The 19653-nt window shown below is 40.3% G+C and overlaps 1 protein-coding gene across 4 annotated transcripts in view; it reads left to right on the plus strand.

Annotated features, from left to right (window-relative positions):
- The window catches only part of LOC147034994 (slit homolog 2 protein-like), a 473672-nt gene that overhangs the window by 369054 nt on the left and 84965 nt on the right, over nt 1–19653 (plus strand). For all 4 annotated transcript variants that reach the window (XM_085892213.1, XM_085892231.1, XM_085892209.1 and 1 more), the window contains exons 16-21: nt 788–938; nt 1524–1598; nt 3308–3451; nt 3777–3920; nt 8042–8205; nt 18075–18207. In XM_085892213.1, coding sequence (XP_085748339.1) covers nt 788–938; nt 1524–1598; nt 3308–3451; nt 3777–3920; nt 8042–8205; nt 18075–18207 — 811 coding nt within the window. The remainder of the gene's footprint in view (nt 1–787; nt 939–1523; nt 1599–3307; nt 3452–3776; nt 3921–8041; nt 8206–18074; nt 18208–19653) is intronic.

Consider the following 19653-nt stretch of genomic DNA (forward strand, 5'->3'; position numbering starts at 1 on the left):
TGTTCCTCCCAAAGAAAAAAAAAGTCAAATTTTGCTGATATGATCAAAGGAATCGGCTTGAAAACCGGACAATAATTTGTTAAAGCAAATAAAGATGTGCAAGCTGAGGATAAAAACTTTATGGCACCACACATACCTGCAATACTCACCTGCTCCTTCAATCCTCACTTTCTGCTTTTATCATCGCTGTTGCCTGCACTCATTCCTCAGGCCAGCCTCCTGGACTGATTCAACGCAAGCTCTGCGTGGCTTGCCCTTGTGCTTGATCTAACCATGCGATGGCGAGGTATAGGAACACCGTGGTTCTGTCAAGCACCGCGGCAGGCTGCGCCTTGTTGTCACACACACGTGCACACTGAGACTCTTTGTTTTGTTTTTGTTTTTTTTTTTGCCATATTTACTTTGCAGATCCTCAGCTCAAAAATAATGTCAGCTCATGATTCTGTCACATTATAAACCTTTGATGTAGGAAGGGCTATGGTGGTTTAATCTATTGGAGTATTTTTATGGTTTTCTTGTCTTTGCTTTGTATGTGTTTTTGGCTGGTTGGGAAGCATTCGCTTGAACCGCTTCACCAGCTTCTTTTATCATCAACAATATCCCGAGCTTTTTAAGTGATGCAAAATACTGCATAAAAACAAAGCATAAAATAATTGTCAAGTGCAATTGTGGTCGTAATCCTGTTCAATTAGGAGTGATTGTTTGAAGGAAATGTGTTTTCCTTTTGCTATTGTCCTTCCGTGGAGGCATCATGCCTGTTTTGCAATGATCTTAACTACCCCTGTAGGAACGGAGGGTCAACATGGCCATGCTGGTGGCTCTTGCTTCATGGACATGTTGTGCCCTGATAACTGTCGTTGTGAAGACACCATGGTTGACTGCTCAGGCCAACGGCTAACCAAGATCCGTGGCCAGATTCCTCTCTACACTACAGACCTGTAAGTGTTTTGTCATTGCTTATGTCTTCGAGATTTGTGACGAAGGATCTTTCCGCTAGTCTTCGATTCGGTTTATTTTATAAATGTGGATTAAACACTGTTTAAACCATTTCATGCTTGTTTTGATTCGCTCATTGAATAGTTTCACAGACCGAGTTGTAAATCTTGGCCAGTTGCTGCTATTTCTACAACATTGCCATGAAAGTGTAATTTGCCATTGTAGATCATTTTGTCCACTTTTGCCATAAAATTGCTGGTCTTACTTGCAGACAGATCGAACCCAATCATGTATTTTCTTAAATATCGACTGACGCTCCATATTTTCCAATGCAAATTGAAAGTACCTCCTTGACAGTGACAAAAACGGAACTACTTTGATCCTGCAAAAGGCTGAGAAACGCACACACTTGTTGGTTCACACTGTGTTGTGCCAGTGTTTTGCCAATAAGTGTTCTTAGAAGCAGCTGGTAATCTTGATTATATCTCCATCCCTGAAGATTAAATATATGTTGTAATTTTCACATGGGGTATTGTCACTATACTCATTGTCACCCTTTTGTATGTGATCTTTTTTTTCCCCCACAGACGTTTCAACAACAATGAGCTCACAGTGTTGAAAGCTGCAGGACTTTTTCGGAAGTTGAAGGAAGTCAAGCGCTTGTGAGTTGTGAGGAACTTCCTGTTTGTCTGATGGAAGTTGTGTCTGAAATGAGACATCAGCATTTTTAACCATAACAGCTTCATATATCCATCATGTGATCACTCATTGTGAAAAAGATTGGAATCTTTCAATGACACGTACGTTCAGTCGAGTCTGAATAATGATTATGATGTGATGACTCCTTCATGTAAACTTGATGAAGTTCAAGTTTATCTCGTGCGATGTAATACAATCTCTCATTGCATGTCCCTTAAGTATAGACCAAAGCAATTTGTACTTTCTTTGGATGAATCAGTTTGACTTTCAGGAATAAGAACAGCAATCTTTACAAATCAACCTCAGTGTTTTCATTCATCTTCTCGCTGTTGGCTGTATGGCTGTTTCCTGTTATCATGTTTACATGTCTACATTTTTCTGATCTCGTTAATTAATATGGAATAAGCAAAGCCTAGAAGCGAACGTAGAATTCTTCTTACATTCGCTTCTGACTTTACCTATAACTTGTTCACAACTGTATACTTGCCAACTATACCGTGGTACGTGTAAGCGCCGCACAGCTGATGATTTTGACGCAATTTCCGGTTACTTCAGCCTGGATTCAGGATCAGCGATCAAATAATGTAAATCACGATAAAAAATTATTTTTTGATGATGCAGGAGATATCTTCATTAAAATCAGTGGAGGAAATATACACCATGTCTAATATTTGGGTCTTTCATGTCTCCGACGATGCCTTTATCTCCCGGCATGCATCATTCCCCATGACAAAAACCGGAAGCAAAAAAAACCGGAAGCAAAAGGGTCATAGCCAACGACACGGATTCCAAATTGCCAGGGTATTGTGTTGTTGTTGTTCTTGTTTCCTATTATCTCATGTGCACGCGTTAAGTATGAAGCTCACTACGTTCGCTATAGCAGTTCAGACAATGACAAAACTCAGTGTGTGTTTGCCCTTTAAGTTGTGAATTGTTCATCAACAGTTTTCAACTGTCAGTATAATTGTGTCCAAGTGCTTTGAGATGGACTGTTTGGTATATCCCATATGTACAGAGGAAGCTGAGGTCCCAGGTTAAAATCCCATACATTGTATTGCTTTACCTTAGCCTGCTAAAGTTCTTGCAATTCATTTAAGGTATGCACTCAAATATCACTTGATGTGCTTTTACTACGTAGTATTTGTTCTCCACGAGCCTGAGAGAGTAAAGTAAAAAATACATTCAATAATATAAAAGATATACAGTAGGAGGCCCATCACAGCTGTGATATAACACAACATGAATGGCATTATCAGCTTATCAAATTAATTATCTTGGATGTGAGGGGTGGGAGAACAGTAAGGCAGGTACCAGGTTGTTATATTTTCTTTATTTTTGTATTTTTGGTGGTGGGGGGGAGGGGTTAGAACGGTTGTCACGTGAACACTGAACAAGCACTGACAGCGCATTCACTACTCAAAGAGACTCTCTCTCGCAGGCATCACGTACCTATCGCAAATGCTTCTAGGTACTCATCTTAAATGTACTTGTATTTCCAGCATTGTCACACAACAAGCCTTGTAACGGTTGTTTTGTGGACATCAAAATTTCGCAAAACAAAAAAAATGCCAATGTGTTGTTCCGTAACTCAGTTTGATGAGCAGAGAGTTCATTCAAAAGTGATGAGATGAGTTCGACTCATGGAGATCTCCAACTGTTGCTTTCTCCCCAGGATTGTAAGTAACAACAAGATCTCGCACATCGAAGTGGGTGCATTCGAGGGCGCCTCTGGTATCACAGAGCTCCAACTAAGTGGAAACCACCTCGAGTCCGTGCAAGCTGGGATGTTCCAGGGCTTACGTCAGTTGAAAACGCTGTAGGTATTTTTGGCCAACTTTAATACTGCCTGCTATACATAAATGCACACACACACACACACACACACACACACACACACACACACACACACACACACACACACACTTTATCTTCCGAATGTTTGGAAAGTCACAGAACAGCAATGGCTGAAGAATTCAGCCCACCTTTGTGCCAATGGCTGGGGTATGCAGTTTTGAAGCAGACTGTGGCCTGGCAGACTAACTTGAGGACACAATGAGAAGCAGGCCGAGTAGCATATGTTCTGTATATTTGATCAACCATGCTGTTTGTGCACCCCCCCCCCCTCCTACCCCATCACAAAGGATGTTACGCAGCAACAAACTCACATGCATCAACAATGCCTCATTCGTGGGGCTCACTTCTGTACGGCTCCTCTCCCTTTATGACAACCAGATCACCACCATTTCTCCAGATGCCTTCAGCTCAATGCACTCTCTTTCCACTCTGTAAGCACTTGAACTTATTGATAGAAGCAAGAAGTCCATGATTTACCATCAGTCATAAATTGTATTCGATAGCTCAGTGGTAGCATGTTTGCTTTTTTTGCTGTCTCTTCCTGGATTATATTTCAAGAGAATTAAATTCAAATGAAATTTGACATCTGGTGCCAGCTAAAGGCGATGAGGAGTGGAGCATACAGTACTTCACAGATGAAGCATGCTGTCATGTTTGATTGCACTCACCTGTAAATGATAAAATTACCCAAAGTAATTTTTAAGATAATCATTTGTATATGCATAATTTAGCAAAATGGTGTTATATCGATGTGTTTCATATGTTTAAAAACAAAAAATAAAATACAGTTCACCAAACATAAAAATACATCATTGGTGGTGGGCTTTATCGACAACCAATCGACCATCTTGTTACAGTGATGGTGAAATCTGGAAGGCTACATGTCAGGAGGAGATATGGGACGAGGTTCAGGGAAAATTGTTGGGAGGGGGAGAGGGAGGCGAGACTATTATACAATTGGCAATGGCAGCGTTCACATTGCACACGAGCACAATGTATTGCATGAATCAAAAGCACAACACACAGGATGTAGGAAGGGTCAACGACCATGTAGCATTCACCTTGCCCCAAAGTATTCATCACAAAGTGTCAAGCAGAATACGCACCCTGTGTATAATTGCTCAGCATCCAAAAGTTGTTGTAAAAACTTGTGGTGCATGCATAATTTGCAGATATCTCTTAGCAATCTTCATTTGTTTTGGTGCTATGCTGGAGTAGATGCAACAACAATGCAACTCCTCATTGAGGACACAGCCCCCAATTACACCTTAAAAATGGAATGTGTAGATTTTACATTTAAATAACTAAACAAATAAATGAATAAATGTTGTACAAAGGTAAAAGGTAAATAAAAAGTAAATATTTCAAAGTAAACATTTATATATATATATATATATATATATATATATATATATATATATATATATATATATATATAGAAATTCAATAAATAAATAATTCAAAGTTGTTGGTAATGAAGATGGTAAAGGGTACATAAATAAATAATAGATCAACGAAAGCATATACAAACAACACAATTCTCTCCCATATATTTTTAAACTTCCGAAATTCCAAATTGACTCTGATCCCAAAACCATTTGACATGTCTCATTCCAAGATATTATTGCATACATATGCCGAATATGAAATAATTGCATCCAGTCATTTTTGAGCAGAGGCCCCCGATGGATGGACGGACAGACTGGCAGGACCAAAATATAAGCCAACAGCCAGAATGATGCCCATTTGGGAGCTAAATAGATTAATACGTCAAGTGTGAAAGAAAGGTAGAGTGCACAAACCTGTGGGACAGTATAAATGCATTCGCCTTTAGAGATGCGATCAAATGGGAGAACATCAACACATGTGCTTTGATTTTATTTTGCTTCAGACTTTCTCAAAGTTCAAATACATACATAGATATATATATATATATATATATATATATATATATATATATATATATATATATATATATATATATACATATATATATATATATATATATATATATATATATATATATATATATATATATATATATATATATATATATATATATATATATATATATATATATATATATATATATATATATATATATATATATATATGTTGTTGTTCGACTTTCGGCTGCTCCCGTTAGGGGGTCGCCACAGCGGATCATCCGTTATGATCCGCATTCTGATTTGGCATAGGTTTTACGCCGGATGCCCTTCCTGACGCAACCCTGGTTGCCTCTTACGACACAGGGATATGGTACACCTATTTTAACCGGGGTATACACCGGCCCAGTACACTGGTACTCATTTCGCCGACCTCGGAAGGATGACAGGCTGAGTCAACCCCCTGGTGCATTAATTCAGTGGCCCAACGGGGCTTGAACTCAGGACCTTTTGGATCCCAAGCCGCTGCCCTAACCACTGCGCCAACACCAGGCTACTATATATATATATATATATATATATATATATATATATATATATATATATATATATATATATATATATATATATATATATATATATCTTCTTCTTCTTCTTCTTTCGGCTGCTCCCGTTAGGGGTCGCCACAGCGGATCATCCGTATGATCCGCATCGTGATTTGGCACATGTTTTACACCGGATGCCCTTCCTGACGCAACCCTGGTCGCCTCTTACAACACAGGGATATGGTACACCAATTTTAACCGGGGTATACACCGGCCCAGTACACTGGTACTCATTTCGCCGACCTCGGAAGGATGACAGGCTGAGTCAACCCCCTGGTGTATTAATTCAGTGGCTCAACGGGGCTTGAACTCAGGACCTTTTGGATCCCAAGCCGCTGCCCTTACCACTGCGCCAACACCAGGCTCCATATATATATATATATATATATATATATATATATATATATATATATATATATATATATATATATATATATATATATATATATATATATATACATACATACACACACACACACACACACACACACACACACACACGTTCAACTAAAGAAGCACACTGACTCTGCCACGACGATGACATCATGTGCATAAATTACACCAACACATCGCGTCCAGACTAGGAGACATCCATATGGTCCTCGAGCCTTTGCAGACTGAGATTAAAGCCGATGGTCACAAACAGATGCAAGCAGAGATGTGTAAGCATACAAACCACTCTTCCCCATTGTCTCGGGTCGCTCATCAGTAAAAGCTTTTGACGTTTACACATGGTCCATGCTTGGGAGCCTCATTGGTATGCATTGCTGTCTGCTCTGTCGCTGATGATTCGCCAACAAGTGATGAAACTGGTCCGGTAGCTGAGGGGGTGTGTAGCATTGCAATTCTCATGTATGTACTATGTGTGAACGTCTTTATAGCTGTGGAGGAACTCTGGGAAGGGTTTAAAACAACAAAGCGCTTATCTTGTTTCGGCCTTCTTGTGTTGCTTTTTGCAGCTTCTTTGGCTAGTGGAGTGTGGGAGGTGTCAATTATTTATATAATCCTAGCCACCTGGGTTTAGTTGATTCGGTGAGAGCTGATTGGCTATTCCCTCCATTCACAGGTGAGAGATGTGTGGGGGTCTTCTTTATTATTTATATATTGACTGCTTTTGACGTTTACACATGGTACATGCTTGAGAGCCTGATTGGTATGCATTGTTGTCTGTGTTGTCACTGATGATTCACCAATAAGTGATGAAACTGGTCCGGCAGCTGAGGGTGTGTGTGGCATTGAGATTCTCATGTGTGTATGATGTGTGAACGTCTTTATAGCAGTGGTGGAACTCCGGGAAGGGTTTGAAACAGCAAGGCGCTTACCTTGTTATGGCCTTCTTGGGTTGCTTTATGCAGCTTCATATATATATATATATATATATATATATATATATATATATATATATATATATATATATATATATATATATATATATATATATATATATATATATATATATATACATACATACACTTGTTGACTCCACTCAATAAGAGGCTAGTACGACGTCAAGATAATGTGTACCTCCAGAACATAAGTACATCTTTAAAGTACTGTATGTACTATTAGAAGATGAGTATGCCTAAAGCGGTCCTGTATTGCTTTGTGCTGTGATACATGTGATGCTGTTGTGGTATGTTAAGTTTCTGGTTGGGCTGGGGGTGGATGTCGCCACAGTTTAAATTATTTTTGATTCAATGACCAGTGTGCACATTGTGTCTGTTTATTTTGTTGCACCTTTGCTGGATATTTGCACCAGATTGTGCCCTTGTGCTGAGGCCGTCTTTGATAAAGGGAGTGAACTCAGACAATATGCATTATTTTTAGATTGCTTATCACAAAAAGAAAATCAAAATATTTGTTACAATTCTGATGGTAGATGCACTGATCAATAATAATGATGATGAAAATGCGTGCATGTTGAGTATCTATTTTATATACCTATATATAATTTGTGAGAACATACATACATACATACATACATACATACATACATACATACATACATACATACATACACAAGGTTGATCTTAAACTTCCTTTGTTTTTTGGTTAATGCAGGAACTTGCTCGCAAACCCATTTAATTGCAACTGCCACCTCGCCTGGCTTGGAACTTGGCTGCGGCGGCGAAGAATTGTGACAGGAAACCCTCGCTGTCAGAAGCCATATTTCCTTAAGGAGATTCCTTTGCTTGATGTGGCTGCACAGGACTTCTCTTGTGAAGGTAACGGCAACAGTCAGGAAGTGTGAAAAACATGTACAAGAGTAGGAAAGAGTTGTGAAAAAGTGTGATATTGAAGGGATAAATGCTTGCAGTGTGAAACAAAGGATTAATGGCAAGTGAGAGAGGTCTATGATTGGTGAAAGTGTGCTGATGACAAAAGGAGATTCTGAATTTCACCTGTCAACAGGAAATATTTAAAAAGCTAACTCATTTGATTCACTGCCACTGATAACTACCATTTAATTGGCATACAATGGTGGAATTTTACAGAAACATGGCAGGAGCTGATCCAGGCCAGTTTATCGGTTTCTGACTTGTCATGCATGCAGGATGAATGAGACATGACTGGATATAATATACCTGGATGTCATGTGAATGCATTAGATTTGTCAAGCCAATGTTTCATTGCAATACATTACCTTGATGGTATTTTGTACCAAACATAAGGGTGTGTGTGTGTGTGTGTGTGTGTGTGTGTGTGTGTGTGTGTGTGTGTGTGTGTGTGTGTGTGTGTGTGTGTGTGTGTGTGTGTGTGTGTGTGTGTTAGTCTGGGCAAGAAATTAAAAAATGTGCTTATTTAAGCTTCTTGAGGCATTTTTGAGGAAAAGCAAACAAATATGTGTGTTTGGAGTAGATTTTTGTGCTGAGTATGAATATGTTGTTTGTGTTTCCCAAATTTGCCTAATTAGGTCACTAATTAAGGTCAAAGGTCAATAAGTGCAACATTCATAATTTTTACAAAATATGTTCTTTCACCTGCCAAGCATGCTAAACACAGATATGAAAACAGTTTTTCAATATCTTTTGCAATGAATCCTATACAGGTCGTCAAAGTTTACAAATTAATGGAAAATCTGAAAGAAGTATTAACTTCTTTTGAGAATACCTCCTTAACGGTAAGACTACAACTTGTTGTGAATATCTACATAGATTCCACCAGCTGAAAGCCACAGCGACCACAGTTCTCTGGCTTCCTTTCATTGCATTCATTCCTGGGCACAGGAACATGATGTTAGTTTTCAGGATTTCGCCTAATTAGCATGCTAATTAGCGTCAATGTTTAATTAGAGCAAAACACAGATTTTCATGAAATTCATTTTCGTGCCATTTTCCTTCCTTAGTGCAAATATACAAAGCTTTTATAGCTTCTTCCTACACCAAAAGGAAAGATGGAAACTTTGAAAGCCGACAGGAATTTCACACAGAGACTTATCACGGCATACAGGGCTGGCAGACCAGTTGATCGAAACAACATCATGAACCATGAATTGATGAAAGTACCAGTGAGCATTGCTGACACGTCTGGCACCCTCCGAACCGGTACCAAATCCATTCTATTTGACCTGTTGATGAAGGACATGAGCTGTCCTACAGAAATTACCATCAGTGAGTCTTCATGTCTAATAATAGATGGACAAGCAATGATAATGTCATTGGGGAAGCCAATGGATGTGAATACGTTTGGGGAATATGCTGATGTAGTTGTCAAACACGTTTTGAAGCAGGGAGAAGCCTACAATAGGATTGATGCGACATTTGATCAGTACAATGACCTGTCTATCAAAGGCGATACACGAGTAAAGCTTACGAAGAAGTCCAGGCCAATTCGTCGACTGATTGAAGACGATAATGTACCCCTTCTAAACAAATGGACAGACTTCATGGCATCTACTGACAACAAGAGGGAACTTTGCCTGTATCTCTCTAATGCACTTGCTACAGCTCCGAGTGAGAAGACCATTGTTGTAGGTGGAGGTTTTGCATCCGAGATGGAGGTATGAAGTACTGATGCGAACATGAACACAGATTTGTTGGAAAGCACCCATGCAGAGGCGGATACTCGTATTGTACTTCATTGCATTCACAGCAATGAACAAACAATAGTGGTGACTGCTCATGATGCAGATATCCTGATCTTACTTTTGGCACACTTCAACAAACTGACTTGCTCGCAGTTGTGGCTCAAGGCTGAAACATCGAAAAAGCTAAAGTATGTTCCTATTCATGACATTAGGAAACAACTTGGCTTTAGTGACCAAGTATATGAAACAATTCCAGCCTTCCACGCCATTACAGGTTGCGATACCGTATCATACTTATCTGGACACTCCAAGAAGTCCGCATGGAATGTATTCATTGAACACAACAATCTCCTGAAGGATCTTGGAAGGTCACCAACTCTGTCCACGGACGTTTCTGATGATGCCGAGAAATTCATCTGTCACATTTACAAGACCTCATCCCAGAACTGTGACAAGGCCCGGGTGAAGCTATTCAGTAAATGTAGTGCACCAGATTCGATGCCACCATCAAGTGATGCTGCTCAATATCACATACAACGGGCTAACTACCAAAGCCTTGTATGGATAGAGGCCTGCCATCCCAAGCCAGTCATTCCTTCCCCACCTGAGTCCGGATGGAAACTGGTTGACGGGGTTCTTAAACCTGTGCTCACATCTCTTCCTCCCATTCCAAAGGCTTGCAAAGACATTGTAGAGTGTAGCTGCACAAAGGGTTGTGTCAGCAATAGGTGCTCATGCAAGAAATGGAACTTGCAATGCACAGAGGCTTGCAAATGTAGTGACTCAGAAACTGCAAAATGCAAAAATAAGGCCCAATAAAAGGCTTCCCACCATACACTGTACATTACAGTCGTCTTGCCCATGCTGGACTAGTCCTTAAGTTGTTTCAATAATGTTGTTTCGGTATCATGGTGGGGAAACGATGGTTGTGAAATCCACCTTTCATGATTTCAATATTTCATGATATCATATTTCAAGTTAATTTCATGAAACAGTATTTTGCACTAATGAACCATTGGAGGCACGAATGAGCATCATTAATTAGCATGCTAATTAACCCAAATCTAAAACACAAACATCATGTTCCTGTAACCCTGACCCAAAGCAATATGGATGCCAGAGAACTGTGGTACTGGTGCATTTTAAGTTATTTAGATGAAAATCCGTATTTTGCACTAAAATGAACACTTCTAATTAGCATGCTAATTAGCCGAAATCTACAAAACAAACATTATATTCATGTACCACACACCCAATGCAATGATGGAAGCCAGGGTACTGTGGTCACTAGTGTATTTTGCTGTCCAAAATAAGTAGCAATCCATCCTACCGTAAAAAAAAAAATGAAAAGTCCAGCCGTTTAGGATATATTCATGAATAAAGTGAATATGTCCTTCACGTTTTCTAGTAATTTCTAAACTTTGACAATATTTGTAGGATTTAATATAATAAAGATATTGACAAATAGTTTGCATATCTGTATTTGGGATGTAAAATAAAACATATTTTGTAAAAATATGTTTTGCACTAATTGACCTTTGACCTTAATTAGTGACCTAATTATGCAAATTTGGGAAACACAAACAACATATTCATACTCAGCACAAAAATCCGCTCCAGATACATCTATTTGTTTGCTTTTCCTCAAAAATGCCTCATGAAATCCGATTTGCTGGAAATCAAACCAGTCTATATATTGTTGCGAATTCGCGCCCGCCGGCGTGCGATCGGCCACTTGACTCGAATTGCGGCACGTCGCCCACCGGACGGACAATTCAGTCTTGACCCTCCGGGAACTATCGCCCGGAGCCAGTCACGGGTGGGCCTTTCGACCTCACCACAGTCGTGCCAATCGGCCACCCGCGTAGAATAGGGTTGTTCGCCAAATTCGACCTACCTAAGTACCCACACGGAGGGTAGACCGGGCGATCGCACCTCGCCACAGGTCGACTCCGGACACGGGCCGCTTAAGCGATCCGTTCCGTGCTATCGGGATAACCGAGCGGTGTTATCGTCGGCCTCGACAGTTCCGATTAATTATCGGGTGTATTAAGCCCACGACGAACCCGTTACGTGAAGCAAGATGGAGATTCAATTCAAGAAAAGACGAAGCGAAATGGGAAAACAGTTCAACATAATGCACATTTATTACGCGGCACACGGAGAGCACACATATACAGCCAAACAGAATGCACATATATCAAATGCTACAAAAGAAACAATGACGCAGAGATACTACCGACTAAGACCGACACACGGCAACACTTAAACAGTTTTACTTTACAGACGGCGCCAACAACACATTTACTCAAAAGCAAAAGAAAAGGCCACCCTCAAAGACAAGGGGGCAGACGGGGCCTGTGGGCCAATATTTGTGCGGGACCTGAAGGAGCGGTCAGGTCCGCGAGACCGGGTGGGTCCTACCCGCGTCTTCGTGATGAGCCGCAAATGTGGCAGCGCGGCGGTGCCCCGACTTCGTGCTCCTTCGCGGGTTTCGTTGACACCGCTTGGAGTGGGGTGGGAACGGGGCCCCCTTTTCGCACTATCTCAGCATGGAGGAAAAAGGGGGGGGGGAATTGTTGATGCTCTGGGGAAAGAGTATAGCTGGCTTGCTTGGGTCCAGTGATGAGCGATTCCACCACGACCTCGTCGCCGACCGCCGTCTTCCTTGCCTCGGACCCGAGCTCCTCGGACTCTTCCCCCAATTCTCCTCAGCCAACTGCCGAAAACCACCGGGACGCCCTCGCCTAGCGACTCCACTCCGCTCTTCCAAACTGACTCGACCCAGATTCGCCTTGCGCTCGGCGCTTTATAGGCCGGCAGGAGAACCCATATGCAAATTTCCAGATCAGGACGAGCTCGGGGGCGGAGCCACGCTCACCCATTGGACGGAGAAAAAGGGGGCGTGAATCTCCCCTGATCCTAGAATTTGCATATCTCGATTCCACACAGACGCGCCTGGAGGCGGGGCCAAGCCGCCCCGCGCTTGCTGATTGGATGGATCAGAAGTGGGCGTGTAGCATTCCTGATCCGAATTCGCCTCGGAAAGGCCACATTTTGCACTCGCGGCTCAGCGCGTATCTTGTATGAGCCCAGGACAGCCCGACGCTCGGTGCTCACAAGTGGTGCGGGAATGGCCGCAGAAGGAGAGAGGTGAAGGTGGTGGAGGGTTTATGGTGGTGGTTTATGGCCATGGTGCCGTTTGGAATGGCGGTGATGCGATGTTTGCGGGAGCGAGTTGTGAAGGTAAAGATCGTGGCTGTTGGCGTTGTTGTTGCGTGATGGTTGGAGCGTGGTTGGTTCAAAATAGAGATAGAACAGAAAAACGGCTATCTCAAAGCGTCGCAGCCCGAATGAATCACATTTATTTCCTCTAAACAATGGGTTTGGGGCTAACTACACATGTACTTTCAGAGATATCTCACCTACGGGACCTGAATGGTGGTTTGCGAATTTACACAACCGCAACACTATATATATACATACATACATATATATATATATATATATATATATATATATATATATATATATATATATATATATATATACATATATATATATATATATATATATATATATATATATATATATATATATATATATATACCAATCACGTGCAATTTGAGGGACTAATCAATCAGCTCCCACCTAATCAATAACCACAGGTGACTAGGATTTCAATTAATTAACCCCTTTGCTCTTCCAGCCAAATAAAGCTGCTTACAGCAACCAAGAAAAGCTACACATAGTAAGCCCTTTGCTGTTTCAAACCTGACCCGGGTTCCTCTCCAACTGCAAACATTCACAAGTAGCATAAAAAATGGTATTCTCAATGCTACATGGTCCCCTCAGCCGCCGGACCAGTTTCATCACTTGTTGGCGAGTCATCAGCATCAGCATAGACAAAAATTCCACACCACCAAGGCTCCCAAGTATGTATCATGAGCAATGCCAATTGCAGTTAACATACAAATAGCAAGCCCCAATCATGTTTCTCACCCGCAGTTGGAGGGAATCGCTAATCAGCTCTCACCTATTAAATTACCCCAAGTGGCTAGGATTTCCATAAATTAATCCACAAGTTCGATTTCAATAAATTGCCTTAATTTATGGAAATCCTAGCCAGGTGGGGTAAATGATTCGGTGAGAGGTGATTGTTGATGAAGATTAGGACTAGGATTGGACTCGCACAACTGACTTGTGGAACTCGAGCCGTAACAGGGTCAGAAGACGAAATAATTCCCTTAACGGCTTCAAATAGTTTGCAAAGAGAAATGAGAAAGTCAGCAATCCCGTGGTGTAGTCAAACTTGAATGCCATAGGCAGAGCGTTTGGAGAGTGAAGCGTGACGGCAGACTGTATCGAAAGCTCCAGATATGTCCCGAGAGATGGCCTTGATCTCATGTCTGACATTGAGAACCTCCATCCATTGTTGGGAGAGTAGGAGCAGCATGTCCAAGGTGGAGTGACCTTGTTTGAATCTGAATTTGTGATCTGAGATGAAGCAGATAGAGAAAAGGAAGGATTTCATATCAACTGCAATGATGGATTCCATGACCATGACCGAGTTGATGACTGGAAGTAAGCTAATAGGTCTGTAGTGAAGGGAATCATTTTTTGCACCTTTTTAGCTCACCTCGAACATAGTTCTGGAGAACTTATGGGATGGCGCGTCATCTGTCCATCAGTCCGTTCGAACATTCGTCTACCCGTCCACAAGTACTTGCAACTTCTTTTGTGAAACTACACGTACGTTTTTGATGAAACTTTACCACAATGGTGATCACCGTGTGTGTACCAAAGTTTGTTCATTGAATTTTTTTTTAAGTTCGGCCAAAGGGGGTCTTCCGGGGGTTTCCCCGCAAAATAGGTATTTGCTTTCTTCTCAGAAACAACATATGCAATTCTGATGAAACTTTGCCACAACTTTCATTACCCGTGATGTACCAAAATTTGACGGACACATAGTCTAGCAGCCAGAGGTATTTAATTTTTTCAATCTGAGTTATTTTTTGATTTTATTTTTTCAATAAGGCTCACTTGGCTGTGACTGGATGGGTTTTACGATGCAGGAGTAGCAGCTGAAACCCGAATCCTATCCAGGTTCCTCCTGATGACTTCATCTTTTCTTTTTGCTTGTTTGGATTCCTTCTGATTACTCCAATGCAGGACCGTACCTATTTGGTTTTCCATTTGATTTGATTTCAATTTATTTCAATCACATTCTGAATTCAATTGAATGATAATAAATGTCATGAGTAAGGGTCGAGTGTCCGATCAAAGCGGGGTTGCATTAAATTATGTCTATTATTAATTACGTAACACACCAGTACACAAACACCACACAAAACACAAACGCAACACCAAACAAGTCCTGGCAAGGGTCTGCAATCTCTGATTACTCTTTTTCTTGTTTCTTTCTTGCAAAATCGAAGATTTTTCAAGTGTGTTGGTCAGACGATTTTGTTATTCTGTCTCTGTCTGTCTGTTTGTTTGTCTGTCAATCGCCTACATGTCACAATTTTAAACCAATTTCACGAAACCACCACATGGTTGAGTTTCTTTTAAGCAAGAAGCCTATTGTTTTTGAAGTCAAAAGGTCAACATAGGCCAAAGGTCAACAACTTAGGTGAGATTTCTAAAATCCTCAATTTTCATCCGATTGACTTGAAATTTGAAGAGGATTTATATTTCATGTCACTGAATTCAACCACCCATTATTTCAGAGGTTAACATCGACAAAAAGGTCAACATAGGTCCAAGGTCAACAACTAAGGTGGTATTTCTAAAATCCTCAATTTTCATCCCATTGACTTGAAATTTGAAGAGGATTTATATTTCAGGACACTGAATTCAACCAGCTAATTATTGTTGAGGTCGAGATTGTTTTATGGATTTTGCAACTGTCGTGCTTTGCACGATGTCTTCTTCTTGTTATTGTGTCTGTCTGTCTGTCTGTCAACTTCCTACAGGTCACAATGTAAAACCGATCTTTATGATAACTTCACCACCTGGTGGAGTTTGTCATACGCAAGACGCCTGTTGTTTTTGAGGTCAAAAAGTCAACATCGGCCAAAGGTCAACAACTTTGTCAAATTTCTAAAATCCTCAATTTTCATCCGATTGACTTGAAATTTGAACAAGATTTGCATATGAGGTCAATGAATTCAACCACCCATTATTTTTGAGGTCAACATAAGCCGAATTTCTAAAAATGTTAACTTGCATCTGATTGACTTGAAATTTGAAGAGGAGTTGCATATTTGGTCATTGAAATCAACCACCAATTATTTTTGGGGTCAACATGGACCAAACATAGTCCCAATGTCAACAACTAAGGTGTTATTTCTAAAATCCTCAATTTTCATCTGATTGACTTGAAATTTGAAGAGAATTTCCATATCAGGTCACTGAATTCAACCAGTCAATTATTTTTAAGATCAACATGGAACAAAGGGTCAACATAGGCCGAAGGTCAACAACTAAGCCAATTGATTTGAAATTTGAAGAGGATTTATATTTCATGTCACTGAATTCAACCAGCCAATTATTTCTGAAATCAACATCGACAAAAAGGTCAACATAGGACCAAAGTCAACAACTAAGGTGGTATTTCTAAAATCCTCAATTTTCATCCGATTGCCTTCAAATTTGAAGAGAATTTATATTTCAGTTGACTAAATTCAACCACCAATTATTTTTGAGGTCAATGTTTGAGCTGGATGGGATGGATGACACAGTATCAACAATACAATCTTTAAGTTCTTCAAGGTCTCTTGGTTTGCTAGTGTAGCCTTTACTTAAAAAAAGAAACCCCAGAGATAGAAATCTAAAGGTGTTAAGTCGAGTGAATGAGTAGGCGATTTCATAGGTCCTCCTCGACCAATCCAACGGTCTGGCAAAGTTTGATTTAACTAACAAAAGCACTAACAATTCAAGCAAAGTGAGGTGGTGCTCCAACTTGTTGAACGATAGCTCTTTGTAACAAGTTGGAACTAAAATAAAGAACTCTCAGAGCAGGTTGAGGTATGAAATGCTGGTGACAGTGCATTCATCAAAGAAATAGGCTCTATAAATGTGAGAACATGACACGACACACCAGATGCTTACTTTCTATCTGTTCAATGAATTATTGACAAGCATTTACTCTTGTTTCGTAATCCTCTTTGAAAAGTTGATGAACTGTTTGCATTTCATAACATTTAAACTTAAATTATTTATGAAGGATATCATGAACAGAGTTTTTCGGAATGTTTAACTCAAGGGATGCTCTTCTGATTGACTTTTTCGGGCTGTTGGTAAATGCCTCCATCACAGCATTCGCCCTTTCATTTGACTTTCCTGGCCTTCCAGCAGATTTCCCCTTCAGGACAGATCCTGTCGCCTCAAAATGATCCACCCATCTTCATATGGAGTCTGTTTGAGGCGCTGGTTTATTCATTTCACCATGAAAACGCCTTTGGGCTTGAATGATTGAACCGCAATCATGTACAAATCTCACAATTTTTGCTTTCTCTTGAAGACTTGTCATTATAATCAGAAAATGGGGTTTCCCCTGGAACAGAAATAAAACACCAATCAATATTCACAACAAACTAAAACTTACAAGTCTAATGTATGTATTCTGATCAAAATTTATGTCAATACTGTATCTCAAATAACAATAAAACTATTCAACGTTCTTTTTGGTATGCAGTATTCTTTTTCGAACACCCTGTACTGCATGTGAAAATATTTTGTTTCATTCCTTCTCTCCCCCCCCCAAAAAACGTGTTTGCAGAAACTTATTGCAACTGCAAAACCATTGTTTACATGACTAGCATTCTCTGGAGAATCTGACTGATATATTTTCATTAATTTATATTTTGAATGGGATTGCATTATCTACAAAACTTGTGAGGATGGATAATTCACCTTTTCTGTTGGCTTCTTGTTTATCACATACAAACTTATATACAAACTTGGAAAGAATGCAACACAGGATTACAACAACAAATCTAACATGCAGATGCCCTTGAGAACCTTCTAATGAACCCAGTGCCTCTCCGGCCCATGTCCACACAGGCAACGATGAGAACAGCTGTGCACCAGTGGTGCGCTGCCCCTCGGAATGCACCTGCATCGACACGGTCGTGCGTTGCAGCAACAGGAACCTGCTGTTCCTCCCCAAGGGCATTCCTCACGATGTGACTGAGCTGTAAGTTCCACGAGTAACAGCGTTTTGCTCCAACCTCCCTGGTTGTTAACACTCGAGAGACGTGAATCAGCTGTGGGTAACAGCATCAGTCTGCACAGCCATTTGCTCTGTGAGACAAATACTCACAGCAAGGTACCCAAAGAACCGTGTTCGCAGCATTCTTCCACCAGATATTGTTTAATTTAGTTGAGCTTAGTTCAATGCTTGTGATATAATGTCAACAAAAACACAATGATGACTGAATAAGTGAACAACTGTATGTGGATTGCAGAAGATAATAACGGACTCAAGATTCAAAAGGAGGGTGGTAAAGAACAAATCAGTAAAATTATGTCTCCCCACATGATATTGTCTGCAAATGTTTATTGCATAAGTAAGCATTCCAATTTTTTTTTACCAATGAAGAGGTATTGTACTCCATGACAGTCCAAGACATGCAAAAAACTATAAGGACGAGTCGATATATTTTTTAAGAACACACTTGTATATGTTCTTTCTATTTATACATCATTGTATATTGAAAATGTAAGAAAAAAGAGGTTGGCATGTTTTGGACTAATTATAAGTGTCTTGTTCATGTAACTTTTTTAATGCCGCTCTAATTTATTATAGATGTAAATGTAAATACGAGGTATGTGGGCTGAAAGGATGGCCGAGGCCCAAGAGGTACACACACTGGCCTCAAAGCTGTCTGGTCTGGTCTGGTCTTGAATCCCGACTCATCTCTAAACTGTCATCCCAGTGTTTCACAGGCATGGCGATTCGTCAATGTGTGTGCCGTACGTCGGATGTACGTTAAACTGGGCATCCCATCTGCCAGCATTATTTAGTTCCATGGGTAACAGCGTTTTTGACATTAAAGATCTCATGGTGTCCTTTGCGGAACAGTAAGCGAGATCTCAGCAGCACCATGGTCAAATATAACATTCCTGCCTTAACCACTTAATCGAACGTCAGGCCTGGCCAGCCGGTTCGTGAAAGACTTTAGCCAAACCTCTCCCTGGCCTCACAAGAAAGTGCGAATAATTGTGGTTGTTAAATAAGAAGAAATGTAAATATTTAATCGATGTAAATGTTCATATAAACATGTAATATATGTCATTGGATGTTTATAAATATCTCATCATACTGCAAATAATTTTAGAAATGTGTCTTTGGTTGTTTGTTTTTATGTTTGACTTCTATGTACAGTATTCCTAAACTGCCGACAGAATGAGTTGAAAAATGGTTGTTTTTCCTTGAGGTGTGCCCTGGGAGGTTTTAGGTGTTAAAAATAAATGATACCGGGGTTCAGGAGGGGGGAAGACACAAATTCTCATGTAGTGCCATTCCTGGTGAGAGAGTGTAGTACAAGTTCTCGCTCGTTCTAAAATATGCAAATTCTCTGTGTTGTAGTATGATAAAAACTATCGTCATCATAGATTGCGAAGAAACGTGGAAACACAC

The sequence above is a fragment of the Eptatretus burgeri genome, chromosome 1, assembly GCF_056783735.1.
Source record: "Eptatretus burgeri isolate ZD-2024b chromosome 1, Ebu_testis_v1, whole genome shotgun sequence".
NCBI classification, from domain to species: domain Eukaryota; kingdom Metazoa; phylum Chordata; class Myxini; order Myxiniformes; family Myxinidae; genus Eptatretus; species Eptatretus burgeri.